General features: G+C 43.8%; 1 protein-coding gene across 1 annotated transcript; it reads left to right on the top strand.

The window, feature by feature from the left end:
- Positions 1 to 114: 114 nt before the first annotated feature.
- cfap61 (cilia and flagella associated protein 61) lies at positions 115 to 20,004 on the top strand. The gene is made up of 26 exons (XM_069514583.1): positions 115 to 249; positions 1,894 to 1,993; positions 2,137 to 2,279; positions 2,380 to 2,530; positions 2,633 to 2,709; positions 2,804 to 2,871; positions 2,952 to 3,072; positions 3,354 to 3,477; positions 3,961 to 4,158; positions 4,392 to 4,486; positions 5,224 to 5,263; positions 5,517 to 5,653; positions 5,854 to 5,980; positions 6,494 to 6,571; positions 6,774 to 6,980; positions 7,841 to 7,969; positions 9,765 to 9,892; positions 12,389 to 12,481; positions 12,971 to 13,139; positions 13,291 to 13,468; positions 15,455 to 15,747; positions 16,606 to 16,933; positions 17,637 to 17,719; positions 18,083 to 18,294; positions 19,478 to 19,571; positions 19,656 to 20,004. Exons 3-26 carry the CDS (start codon positions 2,137 to 2,139, stop codon positions 19,764 to 19,766), a joined length of 3,384 nt encoding a protein of 1,127 aa, XP_069370684.1. The 5' UTR covers positions 115 to 249; positions 1,894 to 1,993; the 3' UTR covers positions 19,767 to 20,004.
- The last annotated feature ends 175 nt before the right edge of the window (positions 20,005 to 20,179 follow it).

The raw sequence follows: 20,179 nt of genomic DNA, 5'->3' as shown, positions 1-20,179 counted from the left end.
CTACCATGGCAACAGCCGGCGACAGTTACAGAGAAACTGGAGTTAGCATGTGAAGCTAGTTCCGTTGTTCACCGAGTCTTCGAATATTTAAAAAGAGTTTTATCTCCGGTGAAGGCGAGCACAGAGAGGAGCAGGCGGCGGGGAGGAGGTGGAGGCTGTGGCCGCGAGGAGGAGTCACTCTGCGGGTCTCAGGTTGATCGACAGCCTCCTCAGCTCCGGAGCTCTGACGAGTGAAAACATTCAACTGCTGTAAGAGAAACTAAACTTTACTGATAAAGATCCTGAGCTGGTGAACTTCAGAGGAGCTCATCATCAAACACTGAATCCTTTCACTGAACCAACCACCCGAGGGACTCGTTACTCTGTTCATAGTTAAAATGGCGTTCAGTTTGGTTTTAAATTAACTTTAAAACAAAGTTTCACATGAACAAATGCAAACCGATTGTGATAAATATTCAGATTCAACGTTATCGATCCCGAGGATTCAATTCATCTTAATGTGTTCACACACACACACACACACAGTCAGAAAGCACAGGTCAGTGAAGGGAATCAAGTTAATGAGGTCAATGAAAGAGCAATAAAAAGACAATAATTAGATCTTAACTATTCATGTGTTACACGTGTTAGCACGTAAGAATCATTTCAAATGAGTTGAGCAGCCTGATATCAGAAGGAGAAAGATTCCCAGTATCACTGTGAACTCATGAGACAAAAATATAATAAACAGACGTAATTATACTTATTAACAAATTATAATATTAATTAAAATCTATCAGTATTTTCCAAGTGTGGTCAAGTTTAAAGCTTTTTAATTTTCAGGAGCTGAAACTCGTTTTTATTTGTAACAGTGAAAAGATTTAAAGTTTAAATGTTGGCTTCCTGTTGGTCTGTAGCTGGGGGGGAGGGGGGGGGAGGGGGAGAAGGGGAGGGTCCTCTTCCTGTGGACACGCCCCCGCAGTGTGGACTTCCCGCGCACCTGAGACGACTGATGATGACGCGCTGAGTCTCACCTGGCTCCGGTGTGAACGTGAGGTCAGGCCGCAGCAGCTGCTCCGAGACTCTGCAGCTTTTAGCAGACACAGCTCCTGATTCCACCCGGAGCTCCGTGTTTCAGTCCCACGTGGACGGAGTCTGTGGCGGATTAATGGAGATAAGTCAACTCACTTTTATGTTCCAGGTTAACTTTTCGGGAGAAAATGAATTGTTGTGTTTTCTCATCAACTAGTTTTTAAAGAGGTGTCACGTGTGAGAGCCTCGTTCATTCAGAGGGAGTTCTGCTTCAGTCTTCACTTCACTCCTGTGTCTCGTGGTGATTGCTGTGTTCGTTGTGTGGCTGCCTCTTCCTATCGTTGGTCTCTGTGCAGCTTCTTGCTTTTTGTTTCTGGCCTGTGACTCTCATAAATAAAGGTTGTTTTATTCCGTGTGGGTGAATTTCTGTCTTGGACCAGACTGAGCTAATGGCTTCACACAACCTTTAATTCTCCAACAAATAAAGTTTATTACAATACTGTGTGGTGTCATTGTCTTGGTTTAATTTCATGCAGCACTGAATGTTCATGTTATACTTATGTATTTTAACTTGTCTACATGTACTAGTGTGTTTAATCATGTGAATGTAGTTGTGTTTGATGCCATAGTTGTTTCCTTGTACTGTTTTTATCAAAGTTACAATTTTATTTCAATCCAATGTAGTACTCATGTTTCATAAATGTAATATTGCTGCTAAAAGAGAAAGATGGTAATCTCCATCCTCATAAAACAAATAGTTGAAATCACTACCACAAAGGGAGATGTCGTGAAATCTGTTTGTTAGATCTGAGTTTAATGTCGTTTACACAGAATTTCCTGATTCTTGTTTCTCTGTCTTATCTGCTCTCTTGTCCCATCCAGAGAAAAAGCCAACCTGGCTGTGACTCTGACGAAGAGAAAAGACGACATCTTGGCCCACGCTTCCTTCCTGGATCACCCTGTTGGAGCTTCGGTGGATCAGGTGAGTATGAATCTGGACAAAGCTGCCTTTGATGAGGCAGCTGCCTCCGAACAGTGTAGCACGTGAAGCTAGTTTTTAAAATATTAAATAATGGTCTAATCCTTATTTTATTTTTTGTATTCTTGTAACCAATTCCAATGAAGATGAGGACCATGACCTCAGACAGCGGGGAGGAGGTGGAGGCTGTCCTCGTGAGGAGTGAATCTGCCGACGCTCAGGGGATCAACAGCCTCATCAGCTCCAGTGCTCTGACGATCTCTGGGAGAGTGAATATTATTCCACTGCTGTAAGAGAAACAATCATTTTATTAGATCTGAGTTTAATGTCGTCTACACAGAATTTCTTGATTCTAGTTTCTGTCTTATCTGCTCTCTTGTCCCATCCAGAGAAAAAGCCAACCTGGCTGTGACCGTGACCAACAGAAAAGATGACATCTTGGCCCACGCTTCCTTCCTGGATCACCCTGTTGGAGGTTTGGTGGATCAGGCTCACTGGCAACGTTTCCTGCAGAAACACTTCAGCGCTGAAAACTGCACGGTGAGTACAAATCATGAATCTGGACAAAAACGATCTGCTGATGTAGAGTTGCTCTTAAGTGTAATTCTCTTTCTCTATCTGCTGTTTGGATTCTGTCTGCAGCCTCTGAACACACTCTTCCTCCACCTTTTCGTGGCACAGAAGAACTTTGCGACAGCCAGTGTGAAGAAGATAATGAGGTAGACCAGGATAAGGTTTGAAGCCACCACATGATTATAGATGAGATATTTAAACTAAGATCTACTCACTTCTCTTGTCCTGCATCTTTTACAGAGCTGTGTTTAATGCCGTCCCAGAGCTTGAATACATCTGCCTGGTCACCCCGAACATCATTGATCTAGGTGAGGAGCTGCTTCAGATTCATTGCTAACTTTTAACTTGAATTTCATGAGACTCAGCCTCGTGACTTCTGTTTGTGTAGAGCCGGCACTGAAAGACACGTTCGAGTGGCTGCAGCGCCTGACGGAGCCCGGCCCTCGGTGCTTAGCATTGATCTGCCACAGATGGCAGCACTGTCCCAGACTTCATATCCGCTCTGCCAGGTGACGATTCCTCCTATCAACACAGTGAACTTCTGCCTTCAAATGGCCACGCTCACAAATCAAACTTAACTGTAATGTCTTTAATTGAACCCATGTTTTATGAGAGGCTCAGAGGTGACTGCGATGAACAATTTTCAGAATGTCTGATTTGCATCTACTTCGTAATAACTTGCTAAAGTGAAGGCAACATTTTGCTGCTCTGTGGGTCCAGCACCATTGATTCCTTTCACAGAATAATCAGATTCTTTGTGATATAAAAACGTTTCTCTTGTGTGTTGCAGGGAGGAGGATCATGACGACATCATGCACATATTTAACCGGTACACTAAACTCTTGGATCAGCCGTACGTCCTGGCAGAACTCATTGAGGCTCAGAATGAAGATAATCACTCAGCTGTTTGTGAGGTTTGTTCCAGATTTGAGACTCTTGCACTCACAGATTTCCTTTTAGGAAAGAGTTTTTGTTTTTTTTGGTAAATGATTTGTCGTTACTGATCCTAAACATGATGTGAAGGCAGATCTCTGATGCTCTGTCAGAAACCCTGCTGGGGTCCGGGAGACGACAGATCTTCCCTCCCAGTTGGGAGGTGTTCACGGCAGCATATGGCAGATACGAGCTGATACTTGGCCGGTGCTCTCACATGCTCTCACTGAACATATTGTGTCCACACATCTGAAGCATTTTGCTCTGAAAATGTTCAGCGCTCAGAACAGACAGTCTCACCATGTTTTTTAAATATGTTCCAGATATTTAAACTTTCTCAAGATTTATTCAAAATTATTTTCTTAAACATTTTTGCATGAAATAATCTCTGCTCTAAATTGGAAACTGTTGAATCTCATACAATCAGAAAGTGTTTAAAGGCCTTTGTTTCCTTTGTTTCCCAGGTTGCTGGCGTCACTGTTGGTTTCATCTGCGTCACTGCTGATGTCGATTTGAAAAAGCTGCGTCGCGGCTTTGAGCTCAGTGACTTCAATGATTTGTACAAACCACAACAAACTGAACTCTGTGAACCGGCTGTGTCGACTGACCCGGGAGAAGATGACGAGGAACTGAGACAAAGTCAAACCTCCACTTTACAACAGGTGACTTCAAACATGGAAGAAATTTAGCATCAATATAAATTAAATCTGAGTAGATATAATTGTGTGATGAGGGTTTTCTGTACTTTCTATACATTTAAATCGGTGTATTTATATTTCTGTATTTATGTTTGCGTATTTCTAATCCTTTCTCTTTTGCGTTTATTCATTCATATATTTCTTTAATTTCTACAATTTGTATATTTAAAAAAAAAACAATTCTCTGTTCCTTTCAGCACAAGCGAACATGTTCAGCTGGAGAAGAGTTGTCACAGAAACCCAACGCTTTCTGTATCCAGCTCTTCGTCATCGACAAGAAATATGAAATGAGGTAACGGTTCTAAAGTTGCAGGATAAACCTCACCTTGTTTTTTTCCCCTCATCAATAATATCAAGTGTATAGAAAAGCTTGATGCAGCTCGACTACTCTGCACTACTGATTGTGTTTTATTAAAAACACTAGTGACTGAAAACTGGTGAAAGTGAAACTGTATGTTCATTTCAAAATACTAAATTATATAAAAATGTATATTTATAAAATTAGTAAGCATTAATAATTAATATATTGTGTAGAAATGCTATTTATATCAACATGTATGAATAACCTTTAACATGAATGTTTTTGCCTTTTTCTTTTGCAAAACAAAATAGTGCGTTGTTGAAACGAGGGTTAATGGATCTGACAGCGATCAGAAATCAATTTTTAATCCTGTTTTGAAAGTGTTTCCCTGAGCACCGGTGGCAGCCGTCCAGCGTTACATCAGTCATATGCTGTGTGAAAGCAGACCGACTGTTAGTTGGCTCCTGCTGAGCTCCGCTCCACGCCTCCGTACCTCCCAGCTGTTACTGAATATGGAGTCGATTCGCTCCCTGCCGAGAGTGAGCATGTTATTAATGAGAGCTGCGCTTAAAGCGACAGCGAGCTGAAGGCGAGGGGTTGAGCTGGATCAACGGGCAGATTGGTCGTCCAGTTGTTCCACCACAGTGATCACCATCCTGGCTTTGATTCTCCCACTGGCACAGAAACATATTTTCACTTAACATCATCCTCTCCTCCTTCTTTTCCAGATCACTGGACTTTCTTCCATATGTGTTCAAATGTTTCCCTGTGAGTATTATCTTTACATGTCAAGTGAAGGACACTGCCTGCTGGGCTTTTATTTGAGTTGTAGAAATCTGTCACATTCTTCTATAAGTTCCTTTAAACCTCAGCAATGTTAAAATAAATACTTATGTGCCTGGAATAATAAAATAATTATCAGGCAGAAGGATTCCCTCACACATTATGATTTCAACGATTCTTTGGGATAATTTAAAAAATGACCTTTATTTGTGACACTCTGAATTTCTTGTCTTATCAGGATCTGGATTTCTGCGTCATCACGTTACCGACTTATTCCGCTGCGTTTCCATTGCTGCAGAGCTTCCTCCGGGTGCCGCCACGTGCCAACAGTGCTTTGGTGAACGAACTCTACATTTTCCACCGTGTCGGGCTGAGGTGGGTCGTCCTTTAAGATCATCACCTGTTTCTTACATGCTTGAGTCTTAACGTGACACTTGCTCCGTCACAGAACCTGCAGCCGATCAACCTTCCTGAATCACAACTTTCAAACTGAGGCTGCTTGACACTTGTAACCTGCACACACACCATGTTTACAGGCCACTGTTCCTCTGTGTTAATTCTGTGGTTGTTCTCAGGCCTGTGGAGGTGAGACCGGCTGTGGCTGCAGACCGACCTGCTGTCTCCTCTCTGGTCGAGGGTCTGACACTGAGCGAGTCCCTGCTGGAGGACCTGGACTGTTTCTACCAGAGCCGCAGTGACCCAGTCAGTCAACACACTCAGCTTCGTGATTCTAATGTTTGCTAATGTACTTAGTTTTTAACTTGCTTTCATCTGTCATCCACATGGAGTCGGCTAATTGAGCCAAATATATATATAAATAGAAATATTGACCATTTTTCTGGAATATAAACTGGCCTCAAATGTTTTAAACTGTTAATAGAGACAGTGTCGGGGTTGATATTCAAATGTTTCTCCCTTTATCTTTAAAACGAGTGTTTTGGACCATGTGAGTGGAGCTGGTATTATGATTGTCTTGGAATAACCAGGAATATCACACGTATGCCAGCGAACAGATTGGTGAGAATTCAGCCGAACGGCTTCTCTCTGACTGACACCCCAGCTGCTGCAGCTCCAGCACTGATAATTACTTCTCGAATGAGAAAGCAGACGCTTCATGAGTATTCATGGCGCTGCACTCGGCTTGTGCTTGAACTCGGGAGGTACATTCAGCTCAACACGTTCATTTCCATATTGATCTTGTTCTGTTTGTTTCAGGACGGGCTGAAGCTGCAGGCCTTCGTGGCTCAGGTGGGCGTGGAGGTCGTGGGGATTGTGATCATCGGAGACGAACAGGTAGTTCTCTGACTCAACACATCAAAATTGAAACTTCTCTAAATGTTAATGAATTCCTTCTTGGCCCCTTCCCCCGCCCTTACAAGTTTCAATAAAATATGTTTAATCGTTTGTTTTTTTTAATATAAAGAACAAATATCAATCCTGGAAATGTTTCTCGATCTGAATGAATCTTCATAACGAACTTGATTCTCTTTGTCAGGAAATCGAGTTCATCCGCGCCCACTACAACATCGAGAGCTTCATCTATTTCAGCCACCACAGCTCCGAGGAGCACGCTCGGATTCGCCACTTTGTCCTCAAACCGTCCTTCCAGCACTTCACCAAACACGTGTTTAAAGACGTCCTGCGCCTGTCTCACAGATCCTGCCTGTACCACCGACTCTACCCCCCACACCACATCCAGCAGGTTTGTGCACAGGGGCCCCCGGGCCCCCGCCGGCCACCCATCAACACCAGGCCCCTCCCAGTGCTGATTGTCTCGAGTGTAATGATCCTCAGTTCATACACTGCAAAAAATATCAAGCCCTCCAAACATTCAGTCATGAGAAGATTTCACTTGTTGACCAAAGTGATAATTTAACTTTGATCCTCCAGGATAAATTAATTCTATTAAGAGAAAGAGGAATATTAGATTCATGATGATGGTCACAACGAATTTCACACTACACATCGCAAAACATATTATTTGCACATATTGGAACTTTTTTATATCAGTCATGTTTCATCATTTATCTTTATGATGCAACATTTTTAACAGTTAATTCAACTGAAAAAAGCAAAATTGACCTGAAACCTGATGCATGTAAACTGTATTGTAAAGTTTTTTTAAATGTAAAAATATTCCAGCTTTGTAGAGCGTAACTTTTTGCAGTGAGTGGCCCTCAGCACTGTGCGGTCCCCGGGGTCAGGGCAGCAGGTGCTGACGGTGCTGCCAGCTCCACCTCTCCACACCATAATAAGACATTTCCTCAACATGTAGAGGCCTCCACTTCCTCTGCTAATTACCTTCCACAAACAAGCACCAGGCTGAGAGATGGTGCAAATAGAATAATGGCAGAGGATGAGACCTGGCTCGGGCAGTGGATGAGTCTCGGAGATGTCTCCAGTCATAATCAGCTCAGTGGTGTAAACCTTGCATCATCGAACCTTTTCACCAGAGCTCGTTATCACTTTGCCTCCTGAGCTCTGTCACTGCTGCTGTTTAACCTCTCAGGGGTTCTTCTGTCTCTGAGCTCAGTGACACGCGCCCTCTTACTCTGCTCTCAGAATTCCTGCGTCCACCATCTGGATTTTGTCCTCAACTGTGCGGTTCCCGTCCGTCCACGACGCCAGATCATCTACCCGCTGGAGGAGCTTGGCATCAACGCCCCGTCCAGCCGGATCACAGAGGAGCAGGTGAGCGCAGCAGCAGCTGGCTGACAGCGAGCAGCCTGCCAGGGAATGTTAATGAGCTGACAGAGGGAGCACAGCAGGCTGTGGATGTGACCACTAGATGGAGCTGTTTCATGGGACAAGCTCAGCGTCCCATCTGAGCAGCTTCTTTAACACTGAGCAGATATTCCACATTTTAAATGTGTCAAGCCACAAATTTAGAAAGTCACTAACTAGTTCTTTTAAATTCACAAACCCACATTTACACTGATCTCATCTCGACCCTACAAATCAAAGATGGGTTAATGACCAATGATCAACTTGAAGAGAATTTATTTTTATTTTAAATTTTTCAAATCATATGCAAAAAAAACCTCAAAAGAATTTCTGCTGAAGCACTAAACCAAGTTGAAAGTTCACTGAAAGAAGCAGCGTTGAGATGAACGTGTTGCCGTGTGAAGGCAGAAAGACAAACGAGTTCACTGATGCGTAGATTTGGTGCGACTGAATTTTAGAGTTAAAGGTTATTCTCCTCTCGGCAGCTTCCTCTTTAATTATGAGGTGACGTCTTAAACTTTACTCTTTATGGTCTCTACAGTCAGAAATGTGCGGACACCCTTGTCCTGTACGTGCATGGTTTCAATTTGGTTTTTAGAGCCTCAGTTTGTTCGTTCCTGTGTCACTGCTGCAACAGGTGACTGATGATAATTCCATCGCTGCATCGTCTCTATTTAAGCTCAAGCTACGTGTGGTTTCTGTGTGGCTGTGATTTATTTTAATGGTCTCTACTTCAAATATTTACCACGTGCACGGCATTGCTCCGTGCACGCTCGTGTTTATTTCACTCCATCAAACCGAGTCCGCCCCTTTCGCCTTGGTAACGCGGCAGCTGTGATTTCCAGGCTGCCGTGTCAGATAAGAGCTTCGCCTCCGAGCTTTGTCTCTGCCTCCTGATGTGGCCCCAGGAAAGATTAATCTAATTTAAAGCACCTGTTCCCTCTCTGTCAATACAGAGTCGTATTAAGCAGAAGCTGCGGTCGCTGTGTGTAAAGGTGAAGCTCCTCCAGCATGAGAGCTGCTGCACCTGCTCTAACACACATGCAGATGAGATTGATGAGTTTAGTTCTTCTGTCGACATCTGGTTCATTCCTGCAGAATTCAGGTGGACGCATGGAGGCATTTTATAAAACCTACCTGAGGTAACAAACACATCGGCAAGACAAAGATTCAAAATCTGATCATGGTTTTGTTTAAAGGAGGCACATGAAGCCTTTTGAGCGTCGTTTCTTTCCTCTAACGTTTTTTTATAAGTTAACTTGTGAATGTAAACTGTGTCAAGTCATTACACTAAAGTCATCAACCTGAATATGAGCAGCAAAGTATTTTAGTGCATCATTTGTGTGTTAACAGAAGCAGCAGAACTATTTTTATCTGTAGTGCTCTGACTCCAGGTTTCTTCATTCATCCAAAACTGAATATTTTATATAACCTTAAATCTTGAGGATATTGGTGAGAACACAAAGTAGGATTTTATTTTTAACTTACAGGATTTGAATTTCAAACTTATAAGAAATCTGGTCTTTCATTGCTACAACCACTGTGAAACTCTATTGTTTCTATTTTCTTTCTCTCTAACCTTCATCCAGGATTTTGACCTGATGACAAGAGAAAAAGAATATAAAAGAAACTGTTAAATATAAGAGACAATGTGTATTAAGTAATAAACCTGTGGGTTCATAAAAACATCTGTGTTTTATCTTTTCATTTTCTGCATTCATCAGAAAGTGGCACTTGAGTCTGACTGTTGTTTTTCTCTCAGGCACCGTTCGCTCTCTACCTCATCAGCAGAAAGTTAACCTTGGAGCCAAAGGTCACCATTAATGCCCAGATCGTGGTGGTGGGGGCGTCTGACACGGGTTTATCTTTCCTCGAGGTGCTCTGCCTGTGGTGAGTTTGCCTCCGTGTCATTTTTCTCCCCGATGTGCTGTAGATGTCATCACGCAGGTTTCATCCAGGACAAACCACAGCTTCATCATTTGCTCAGAAACCAGCAATTCATTAATTAATCCAACTGAGTATTGTGTGTGTATCAAAAGTGTAATCTGATTTATCTGTTGTTCAAACACACACAACACGCTGGAGTTTATTTTGACTCAATCCCCCAGACTCCCTCCTTCTGCCCCAAATATTCACCAGTGCACCAACTGTAGATTAATCTGCTGAAACTCGACCCTGACAAAAGCATCAGTTCCTCCCAGTTACACTAACTAATGAACTGACACGTTCATGAGCTGTTTTTAAAGGTGTTAAATAAGCCTGAGGAAATATCAGGAGCCATTGTTAGACACAGACCTTCAGAACCAGGATTCATACCAGCAGAGGAAACACTGTCTGAATCTATATGTTTAACACAGGCAGGTAAGGGGGACACTTTTATCTCCTGGAGCCAGTAATCACACCACATGTGGTTTAAAAGCACAAAGGCGTCTCTCATAAAGATCCCTGAGACGGTTCAGGAGGGATAATGGACAGATGGCAGCTGTAATAATGAAAAGTGTTCACATGATCACGTTGATCAGCGATTCTGCTGCGTCTTTACAGGAGAACTCCACGCTGTCGCACAGAGACCCTGAAGCCACAGTAAAGCTCCTCTTTCATTTCTTTATCGTCTTTATTTCAGGAATCCAATCTCTGGAAATGTCACTTGACTCCGGGTCGAGCGTCTTACATGTTTGCCTTCATCCTCGCTTTGTGAGATTAACTGCTCCGGCAAATAATAAGAAGCGCTGGGCTGCTGATTCGGAACCCGGCGATAGCTGCCAGGCAACCGGGGTTGTTGTTTAGTGCGATTGAGATTTCGCTGGTTGCAGAGCTGCTGAGGCTGGCATGGCCCCCGGTGCAGAGTGTGTGCACGCAGCTGTCTGAGGCCCTGGCATTCAGGAGGGCCAGCGCTGGCCCCCTTTAATTAGCCACTCCACTGTTTCCCCCGTCAGGGATCTGCTGCAGTGATCTGTGTTTGCTGTCACTAATGAGTTGACTAATGAGACAGTTAGTGTCCGCTGAACTAATGGCGAGGCGGCGACACATTGAGACGGTGAATGATGGGTCAGTTTCGGCCTGCTGGGGCCCCGCTTATCAGCCCTGCCCAAACATCCCACCCCCTCAGCCCCCACCCCGACACAGCTTTCCATGTGCTCATTGAATCCAGCCCAGCAGCACCACCACCACCACCACCCCCCCAACTCCATTACAGACTGGGACGGGGTCAGACAGATAAAGAGCTCTGCAGCGGCTCGGCCCTCCGCTCGCCGCGGTCAGGCTGCAGGGTCACCGCGGCCGCCTGTCACCGGCTGATAACAGAACAAATCCAGACCCGCTGATTCAGTCGCTTCCAGACACCAATAATTGGCCTTAATGCCTCAGCGCTGCTCCATAAATCCACCTCCTGGCTCAGATTAACAAGGAAAGTTTGAGTGCAGCCATTGTCTGATGCTTGATGTTATTGTTATTATTAGGGCCCGACAGTGCGAAGGCCCTATTGAAATGATTATTTCATTGGGGGGGGTCAAAGCCCCCAAACAATTGTTGTTAGTCACTGTTTAACTGCATCACATCCTCTTTAACTGTGCCTCTGTTCATTTTTACATTAATAGAACCAGAAATATTTCGGTCTCACTCGTGACAAAGACCCTCAGTGTCCAGTCACATTGCAATTGTGTCCAATCGGTGCAACAGTTTTTTGGAGTCTGCAGTTGTTGTGTCGCTGGACGTAGATTTAGCAGGAAGCAGAGATAAGAGCAGCGCGGCAGGTGATCAGAGGCGACAGTGAGATAAGACTGGACACTGGTACACACTCTGCTATTCAGCAAACGTTGGAGCTGCTCTTATCAGCTGTGTAATGTCCCGTAGGCCAACACAAAGGAGGTCATTTGCATCACAACAGATGGTGTTTTTTACTGGGGACAGTAAACGCATCAGAGCCAGGAGGATGGGTCAGGCTGGAGAAGTTTCTCCTGAGAAGATTTAACTAAGATTTTGTTTTTACTCTGTTTAAGACGGAAAAAGCAAATCTTCAAATGAACTATATTTTGAGTTGCACTGTGGGTAATGAGGAGAAAAGACATCGATCCTTGAGGTTACTGACTTCCCAACACATCTGAGCTCATATCCTTGATTTACTTTAATGATTGATGCTAATATTTAGTACCTGGGAGAACATGTTGCAGAGTTTATGTATGAAAGCAAGTTTTATTTATTCTTCTTTTCCTCTTGACATTGACAATAGTCAGGCTTCCTCCACATGTCTTGTGAATGAGGAATGTAGTCGTTGTAGAATTTAAACTTGTCCTTCCCCTGAACATATTCCTCTCACTGGGCCGTGTCCATATTCACCATCTTCTCTGAAAAGCCTCTCATGCCGAGCTGGGTTTTGTTCTCTCGTAGCCCTCACCTGAGGTTCAACAACCTGACCCTGATCTCAACCCACGGTTTCCCCGGCGACTACGACCACGAGGACGTCGGATTTCTGTCCACAAGGTGAGTCAGTGGAACAATGTCACACATGGATATGAATAAAAATCATGTTTTGGCATCTGAACACACAAGTGTGGAATTAAAACCAAACTCAATAACTACTGTGCGTTATTTACCTTTTCAAGGTGATGCTAAGAAACGGCCTTTTATATTATAAATAAATATAGAAAATAAATCACATCTGTCCTTTACTATTTTAACGCTGGTGATGATCTGCAGCCAAAAGACGAGAGCAGAATTTTACAGCCATGTTAGAAACTCTTTGAGGCACGTAGACTGTGAGGAAAGATGGACAACGCGTCTCGACTTCCTCCCACTGCACAGAATCGACCGAGAGGCGATCAAGATTATCTGGCCCGACTTATTGGAGCCGCCATGTTGACCATCTTTATTTACAGTATATGCTCGGGCCCGGCAGTACTTTGAGCTAAATGCTAACATGTTAGAAAGCAGGTGTTGAGTCTCTCTCACCACGTGTCCTGTTTCCTGCAGTCATGCATACAGCAGCCGAAACTTGGCCCAGCTCCCTCTGCGTTCCTGCGTCAGAGTGGTGACCGGCAAGATGGTGGGCATCAAGAGGGAATCCCAACAAGTGCTGGTGTCTGGAGGTGTGAAGGTGCCGTATGACTACCTCATCCTCTGCACAGGCCTCCAGTACCGGGTGAGGATGTGCTTCCTTTACTTTTTTTAAAACGCAGCATTTAATTTAGTCTGGATTTATGAAGTGTCCGTTCTACAACCTGGTGAAGTATTAATGATCCTATGAATCTGTGGTTCTGTGTGAATTACTTTAATGATGTAACTCGTTGTAGGTGCCCTGTCCCACTGGAGTGGATCTGAACCAGCCCGTCACAAAAGGCGAGTTGCAGAATCAGGCCGCTCGCCGCAGATACACCGGGCCCGTTCCCTCCAACCTCTTCACCCTCAACGACCTCCACGACTGCATGGCTGCTCGCCAATGGCTCTGTGCCAACTTTGTGGATCTGGAGGGTAAGTTAATACCTCTTCTACACACACACACACACACACACAGAGAACCTTAAAGTAATCTGTAGTAGTATGTCATTACTCAGCCAGTCAGAGCTGAAGTGCCCCGGTATAATTAGCAGCTAATTAGCTGTAGAGAAATCTTTCATCTCTGTGAATCAGCTCGGCCTCTTCCATCCATTTTCCATTATCATATCACTTTCTGGGAGCCGGGCCTCTCAGAGCAGCAGAACATACACAGAGTCGTTAAGCAAAATTAATCTGCTCTCTGAAGGAATTGTGCAGCGATCTAGAGTGAGGCTTTTATTCAGACTAATTAGTCCGTTCCCAGTCATAAAGGAACGCCATTAATAAATGCAAATTGCAGTGGCAGACTCCAGCAGATACCGTGTTTATTTCCATATTCTAATAACAACAGAAGGAAACAGGACGTGTATGTAAATTTAAGCATTAGACTAAAGCGGTTCTGTCTCGACACTAATTTAAAGGATATTATTCTTACTGACAACAAAGTGTTTGACTCATCTCCTGTGGCTCTCAGCTCGAAGCCGTATACTTTCTACTGAAGACTTAAAAAACTACAAACACATATAATAATTTCCCTAAATCAGCTGCTTAATGTCGTAACAATATAGTCTATGTTCATGTTGATAAAGGAGAACATCAACACACTGCAGCTCTTTGATGGGTCTCGGAACCAAAAGTTATTTTCTTTGTCTCACATCTATTAAAGCCTGATTGTTGAGGAGCTCTAGTGGTAAAAGCAGTGAACAGAATAAGTGATCGATGATATAAATTCATTGATCACAGTGAAGTAGACTCATTTAGCCACATCGGTCTCCGCAGCACTAAACTGTCTTCATCCTGCTAAAGGGGAAAACTGCTCTGAATCTTTTTGTATCAAAAAAAATCTGCAAAGTAGTTTCTAAAGAAAAACCTTTTCACGTTGAGACGCTCTCTGTGATTAAAATGGTCAATTCGAACATTCTCTGTAGCTCCTTGCAGCCATTCACAGGAAAGGTCGGGCAGGTTTGTCTTATTGAACCAAATATTCTTTACTCTCTGAGTGGATGTGGAGTCTGGGTCATGTCGCTCAGAGAGGAATCTCCACATAGACTTTGTGTTCAGCACCATGGACAGAGACAGTGGACAGCAGCTGACTCTCACACGTTTTTTTTCTTTTCAGTTTTTTAAAAATTTGGTTTTAAACGAACATAATCTCATTAAATCAAACAGTAACAGGATTATTTAATTATACCTCTACCTGAAAATAAATCTCACACTGTCAGTTGTCTTAATGCTGTGACTGGCTTCATGGAATGAGGAATAATGAGGAAGAGATTTTATTCAGTTTTTATCATTACATGTTTCTTAGAAATCCTTTTTGTTTACACAAAACCTGAATTAAGGATTAGAAACATTATATTAACTCAAACTCCCACTGTTCACAATGATTCATGTTCATATTAAATCTGTTTGTCTCGCAGACCTTCAGAATAACAGCATCGATGCTTCAGGCTTTGTGCTTGTAAATTGAACATAAGCAGTGAAAGATGAGAACATTATATAGGAGCGCGTATGTTCTGTAAAATGTCAAAGCTTCTCTGAAGCACATGCATCATAGAACAGGAGATTTTATCAGGAAAACACATTTAGATGCTCATATTTATGATGATTGATTTCTTACGTCTGTTCATACATTTACCATCATGGTTCAAGAATCTCTGGTCCTCTTTGAAAACGTGCAGATTTTTATAAAGAGAGAACATTTGGATTGAAAAAGAGAAATGACTGTTTCTCTGAATGTGGATCTTTGTATTTTTAAGATAAACATCTGTTGGAGTTTTATTTCTTCTAAGTCGATTACTCCTTTTGTCTGAGTCTCCGTCGCTCTTTAGATTCTTCAGGAGTCATTGTGTGAAAATGTTGACGATACTTTGAAACATCATTAAATATTAAACTGACTGTTTCTTTCTCATGCTTGTCCAGATAATGCTGTTGTGTATGGAAACAATATTGACGCCTACACCACAGTGGAGACTTTGCTCAGCCTCGGTGTCCGTGGATCTCGTATCCACGTCGTCCTCCCACCTCCTGAACCCGGCGTCTCCTGCTTCAGTGACCCGGCCGTGGAGAAAGCTGTGGCGACGGCCACGGAGAAGGCCGGTGTCCAGGTCCACAGTAACTGCGTGCTGGCCCAGATGAACAATGGCGAACACCCGGACCCCCTCACATCCGTGACGTTCACCACCGACGCAGAGCCCCTCCACCTGCAGTGTGCTGTAAGTGTTCTGACGGCAGCCAAAGTTTCTGGTAACTTTTAAAACGATGATTTTACTGTTCGACCAACCAGATATTTTCTGACAAAAGAACACGTTCTCCAAACAATGGAGGATCTCAGCCGAGCTGGATGAGCCGGACGAGCTGGATTCACCAGCAGATGTTGGTTCTGTGTTAATTTTCCTCAGCAGAATGTTTGTCAAACAATGATTTTGGAGTTTTTCCCATTTACATTGTTTGAGAGAGAATTGTGTTGTTTGTGTTTGTGGTTTTTTGAGACCGTGTTGTTCCTGTTATCTGTCGAAGTGTTTTTACTGTGAGACAGTGCAAGTTCCAAAATATAGAAGGAAAATAGAGTCAACACTTTGACTCTTTTAGGATGCATGGAGTTTGTTATGGTGAGAAACTTTTCTTAGAAACATAAGAAAACTCCAGAGATTTTTAAACTTAGCTAATAATTTACAGCTTTTACAAATTCACGAGTTTCAATCAGCTCAAATAACAAATGGTCTCTTCTTAAATCAATCATCAGAAACACATTTGACAAACAGCCTCAGAACTCCTCTCGTACTTTTAACATCACATGATGAAGTTTGAGAATCTTGAGTTTCATGACAAATGATCATAAAACGTCTGCTGGTAAAAGTCCAGTTGTATCTGCCTTAATGGATAATCTCTGTAAAGTAGAAGAATATTTTCTGTCTATTCTATAAGTACAAAGAGATTTAGATGAAATGACTAGAAAGAGAAACCAGTGCAGCCGGACTCGTGCTTTCGACAGACGAGGATGAAACGCCACTGACGTTAGAGGAACTTGTACCTTTTTTAGATCTGATGATGACATAATCCTCGTCTTTCAGGTGTTCATCAACCTTTCCAATAAAAGAGTCGACCACGACGCCTTCTGCAGCATCAGTCGCTCCTTCCTGGTCTTCGACAGCCGACTCGTCATCAATTCCTCTTTCCTCACCAACGACTCGGCCATCTACGGAGCCGGACCTGTCACCAAATTCTCCCGTCGCTACCACTCAGACGAGATGTGTCACGCCAACTTCAACTCCAAGGAAGTGGGCCAGGAGCTGGCTGCCGCGCTGCTTCAGCTGATCGACCCGACGCAGGAGCGAGTGAACACACTTCCATCTGACATGGATCGTCTGGTGCCGCTGTACAAACAGGCCAAGATTCAAGGTCGGTTATCGGCCGGGGGTTCGGTTTTGATCTGAGTTTTAAGGGTCGATGAGTTTTACAATCAAGTCTAGAATGATTTGACGGAACAGGTCTTCCTTCTCCTCCTCCACACACATATATGTATATACACATATTTTTTCAGGGTTTGTCAGTTTACCTCCACGCTGTCCTCTGGGTCCTCCGTGTCCTCTGTGTCCTCCCGCCGTCCACGTTGTTGTCTGGGAGAATTCGTGCTGCAAATATTTTTTCATTATGCTTTTGTGAAACATTTTCCAATCTTTCACCAGCCCACCCACTGCAGACGTTATTGTGACGGACACTCGAACCGACGCAGGGCGCAACAATGCCGTGTATTCAGAGTAACCAAGGCCACTCCACAGGTTCCATAAACACAACAGCCACTCGGCTTCGCCCTCCTCGCACACGTGACCTTTTCAGTGTTCAGTCGGAGCAGAGACGCCATTTCACCGCAGGAGTTCATTGCCTTGGCTCTGTTTTCCTCTGTGGGTGGAAGCTAACACTGAAATCTGTTCTGTAATTACTCTGCTGTTGTGGAGCTTTGAACGTTGTCTCCTCCTCTTGACATTGACACCACGATTTTTGTGAAATGTTTGTCGTCAGGTTTAAAGTCAAACAGACACAGATGGAAACATGAAGCTCCTTGGAGGAGGTAGTTATTTAAATCAAACCTCTCTGTCGTCAGGTGGGAAGCTGCCGGGAGGATTCAACTACCTGCACGTTACTGAACCAGCTGCCATCAAACCGACGCATCCTCCTCTTGATCATGTAAGATTTTACTCTTCTGTGTCGTGTGTGTGTGTATATTTTTATTAGATACTTTTTGCTCATTTAACTTTTGCAGGGTAAATTTAATTCTAGTGACGGTTTCACAAAGGAGCAGGAAACAGGAACTTGACATACGATGCGTTGTTTTGAAAACTGAGTCGAGTTTCCAGACGTGTGATTCGCTCACCACAGCTCAGAGTTTTATCAGAGGTCTGATTTTGTTCTCAGCGACAGCTGCTGTAAATCATCTGATGTGACCTCCTCTTCCTCGAGGCTCAATGAAACAGTTTAGTTTTCTTATCATGTTCAGCTCTGATGAATCACCAGGTTCTCTCACTGTCTCGTGTGTTTGTCCATGTGAAGCTGGAGGACAGACGGATTGTGACCGGACGAGTGGAGACGGGGAATTACTTCTGTTTGCACCTCGACTGCTTCGGGCAGGTGGGGACGATCACCTGCTTCTCTCTGAAGTCCCTCCCTGTCTCCAATTACCTGACCCTGTATGGGAAACCCCAGCACATGCTGGGCCAGATGTTGAGCCGCTACCACCAGGGCCTGATCCCTGACCTGTACAGGTGAGACCAGGAAAAAAAAAAAACTAGAAGTGAAGTCAGGTAACGCTCCACGACAGAAGAGACTTAAAGAAGCTTCTGTCTCAGCCCGTCATAGATCCTCGATCAGTGTGTTCCAGAGCCTCATTTCAGAATCAGGTCAAAGGTCAGAGTGGACGTCTTCCTATGACTGTTTACAACCTGTTAGCATTAGCACCGATGGACAAATGATGAAAATTAGTATCCAGTAATCTAGAATAAATCTCTAACTGCAGCAAACCCAGGTTCTAAATATGAATTATTCTTCATCAGAGGAGAAACAAACTCCTCCCGTCATAAATGACAACGAGAGAAAAGAAGCTCAGGTTGATACGGACATCAGACACGTCCAGTGCAACAGATCTGCAGAAAGAAGCTGTGGAAGCACAACGTCAGTTTGTCAAACAACTAGTTTCACCCAACTGGTATCGTCAGTGATAGTATCAAATTCATGTGGTTCATCATTGTGCAGAAGTACTTGTTGGGCTGTTCTGGGCTTTAAAAGAGAGACAGGAAGTGTCTTCAGAGAAGCTGCAGGTAGTGAAGCGTCTCGTCGTGTGTCCACTGACTGATGAACTCAGACGTCAACACATGAGAAGAGTTACCAGCAGAGAGGGACAGAGATTTAGCTCCAGTGTCTTTGTCCTCATGATGTCTGTGTGTGCGCTGGTGTGACTTTGCAGAGTGTGTGTGTGTTTGTCAAACAGCGGGTGACCTGCTTCTGAGGTTTCAAGACAAATGACCCCCAGACATGGACGTCTATTGTCCCCCGCCTCCTAATCTGTTTATGCAGCTCGCCAATCTGTCTTTGTGGCCAGTGGAGGACGAGACAAAGCCGGGGCCTCCCCGCTGCCGCGGCCGATTCCTCACTTACACCACTCGCTCAGCTGACTCGTAAAGTCATTGTGGAGGCTGCCAGAGCATCATGAGCCGTTAAAATAATCGATTGGCCGTGTGGCGGCTGGGGGTCGTTCAGCACACAGTTAGTGCTGCTTCTGCGGGGGGGGGGGGGTGTTCAGCAGGGGTTCACTGATTCTTAGCCGGGTCACTTCACCCAGATTATGATGGAAGATATTTTACCCCGTGGTGTCTTTCCATGCAGATAAACAGGAGGACGTGCTCAGACCAAAGTACGAGAATAATACGATGTGTTTGTGTCGTTCTGCAGTTTCCTCAGGCGGAGCCAGTTTTTAGCCGTTTATCACGACAGATTCTCTGACTTCCATCAGGAGCTTCAGCAGAAAATGTCAAATACCCTGACGGTTTGTTTTTATTTGACTTTTTTTAAGATTCCATATTAAACCTATGAAAGAAAAAACAAAGTGAATAATTCGTTTTCTCTGCAGGACGAGGAGAATCAGGTGGTTCTGAGAAGCTGCATAGTGAAATATCTGAGCTACAACGCCAACCTGCTGCCCATGTTCGCCTGTGGGGGACAAGTGGGACAACACAACTGACCCAACAGCTCACAAACCGAACACACACTGTCACACCCACCAGCGTGCTGTGTCCTGCAATGTTGCACAAAGGAACACAATTTTAAAAAATGGATAAAGTCACTGAAACTTTTATGTTTGACCAATTCTTAGGATTTTCCCTTGAATGTAAAGATTTGAACTTTTCCAGGAGTTGAATTCACATTTTATCCAAATGTTTCTTGTTTCATTAAAAAAACATTTGTCTTTTAAACATCAAGCCACGAAAACCTGTTTGACTGAAACATGACACAGATGATTTCTGACATTTCTCTTTTTATTTCCAACAAAAACATCTCGTCGTCCGTAACGTGCCAACTGTAACCGACCTCTGCCCTCGGTGACTCTGCAGCAGCGTGACCAATCACAGCGGCTGCACATGAAAGTGGATGTGT

Source organism: Paralichthys olivaceus, chromosome 19 (assembly GCF_024713975.1).
Source record: "Paralichthys olivaceus isolate ysfri-2021 chromosome 19, ASM2471397v2, whole genome shotgun sequence".
NCBI classification, from domain to species: domain Eukaryota; kingdom Metazoa; phylum Chordata; class Actinopteri; order Pleuronectiformes; family Paralichthyidae; genus Paralichthys; species Paralichthys olivaceus.
Note: the sequence above shows the minus strand (reverse complement) of the source record. Positions and strands in the feature narration are given on the sequence as shown.

Bases quoted from the DNA above. Each gene is read 5' to 3' on its own strand.
- cfap61 (XM_069514583.1), top strand. From the start codon at position 2,137: ATGAGGACCATGACCTCAGACAGCGGGGAGGAGGTGGAGGCTGTCCTC. The intron at 3,478-3,960 runs GTTTGTTCCAGA...TTTGTTTCCCAG, and splicing joins ATCACTCAGCTGTTTGTGAG to GTTGCTGGCGTCACTGTTGG. The intron at 4,159-4,391 runs GTGACTTCAAAC...TGTTCCTTTCAG, and splicing joins AAACCTCCACTTTACAACAG to CACAAGCGAACATGTTCAGC.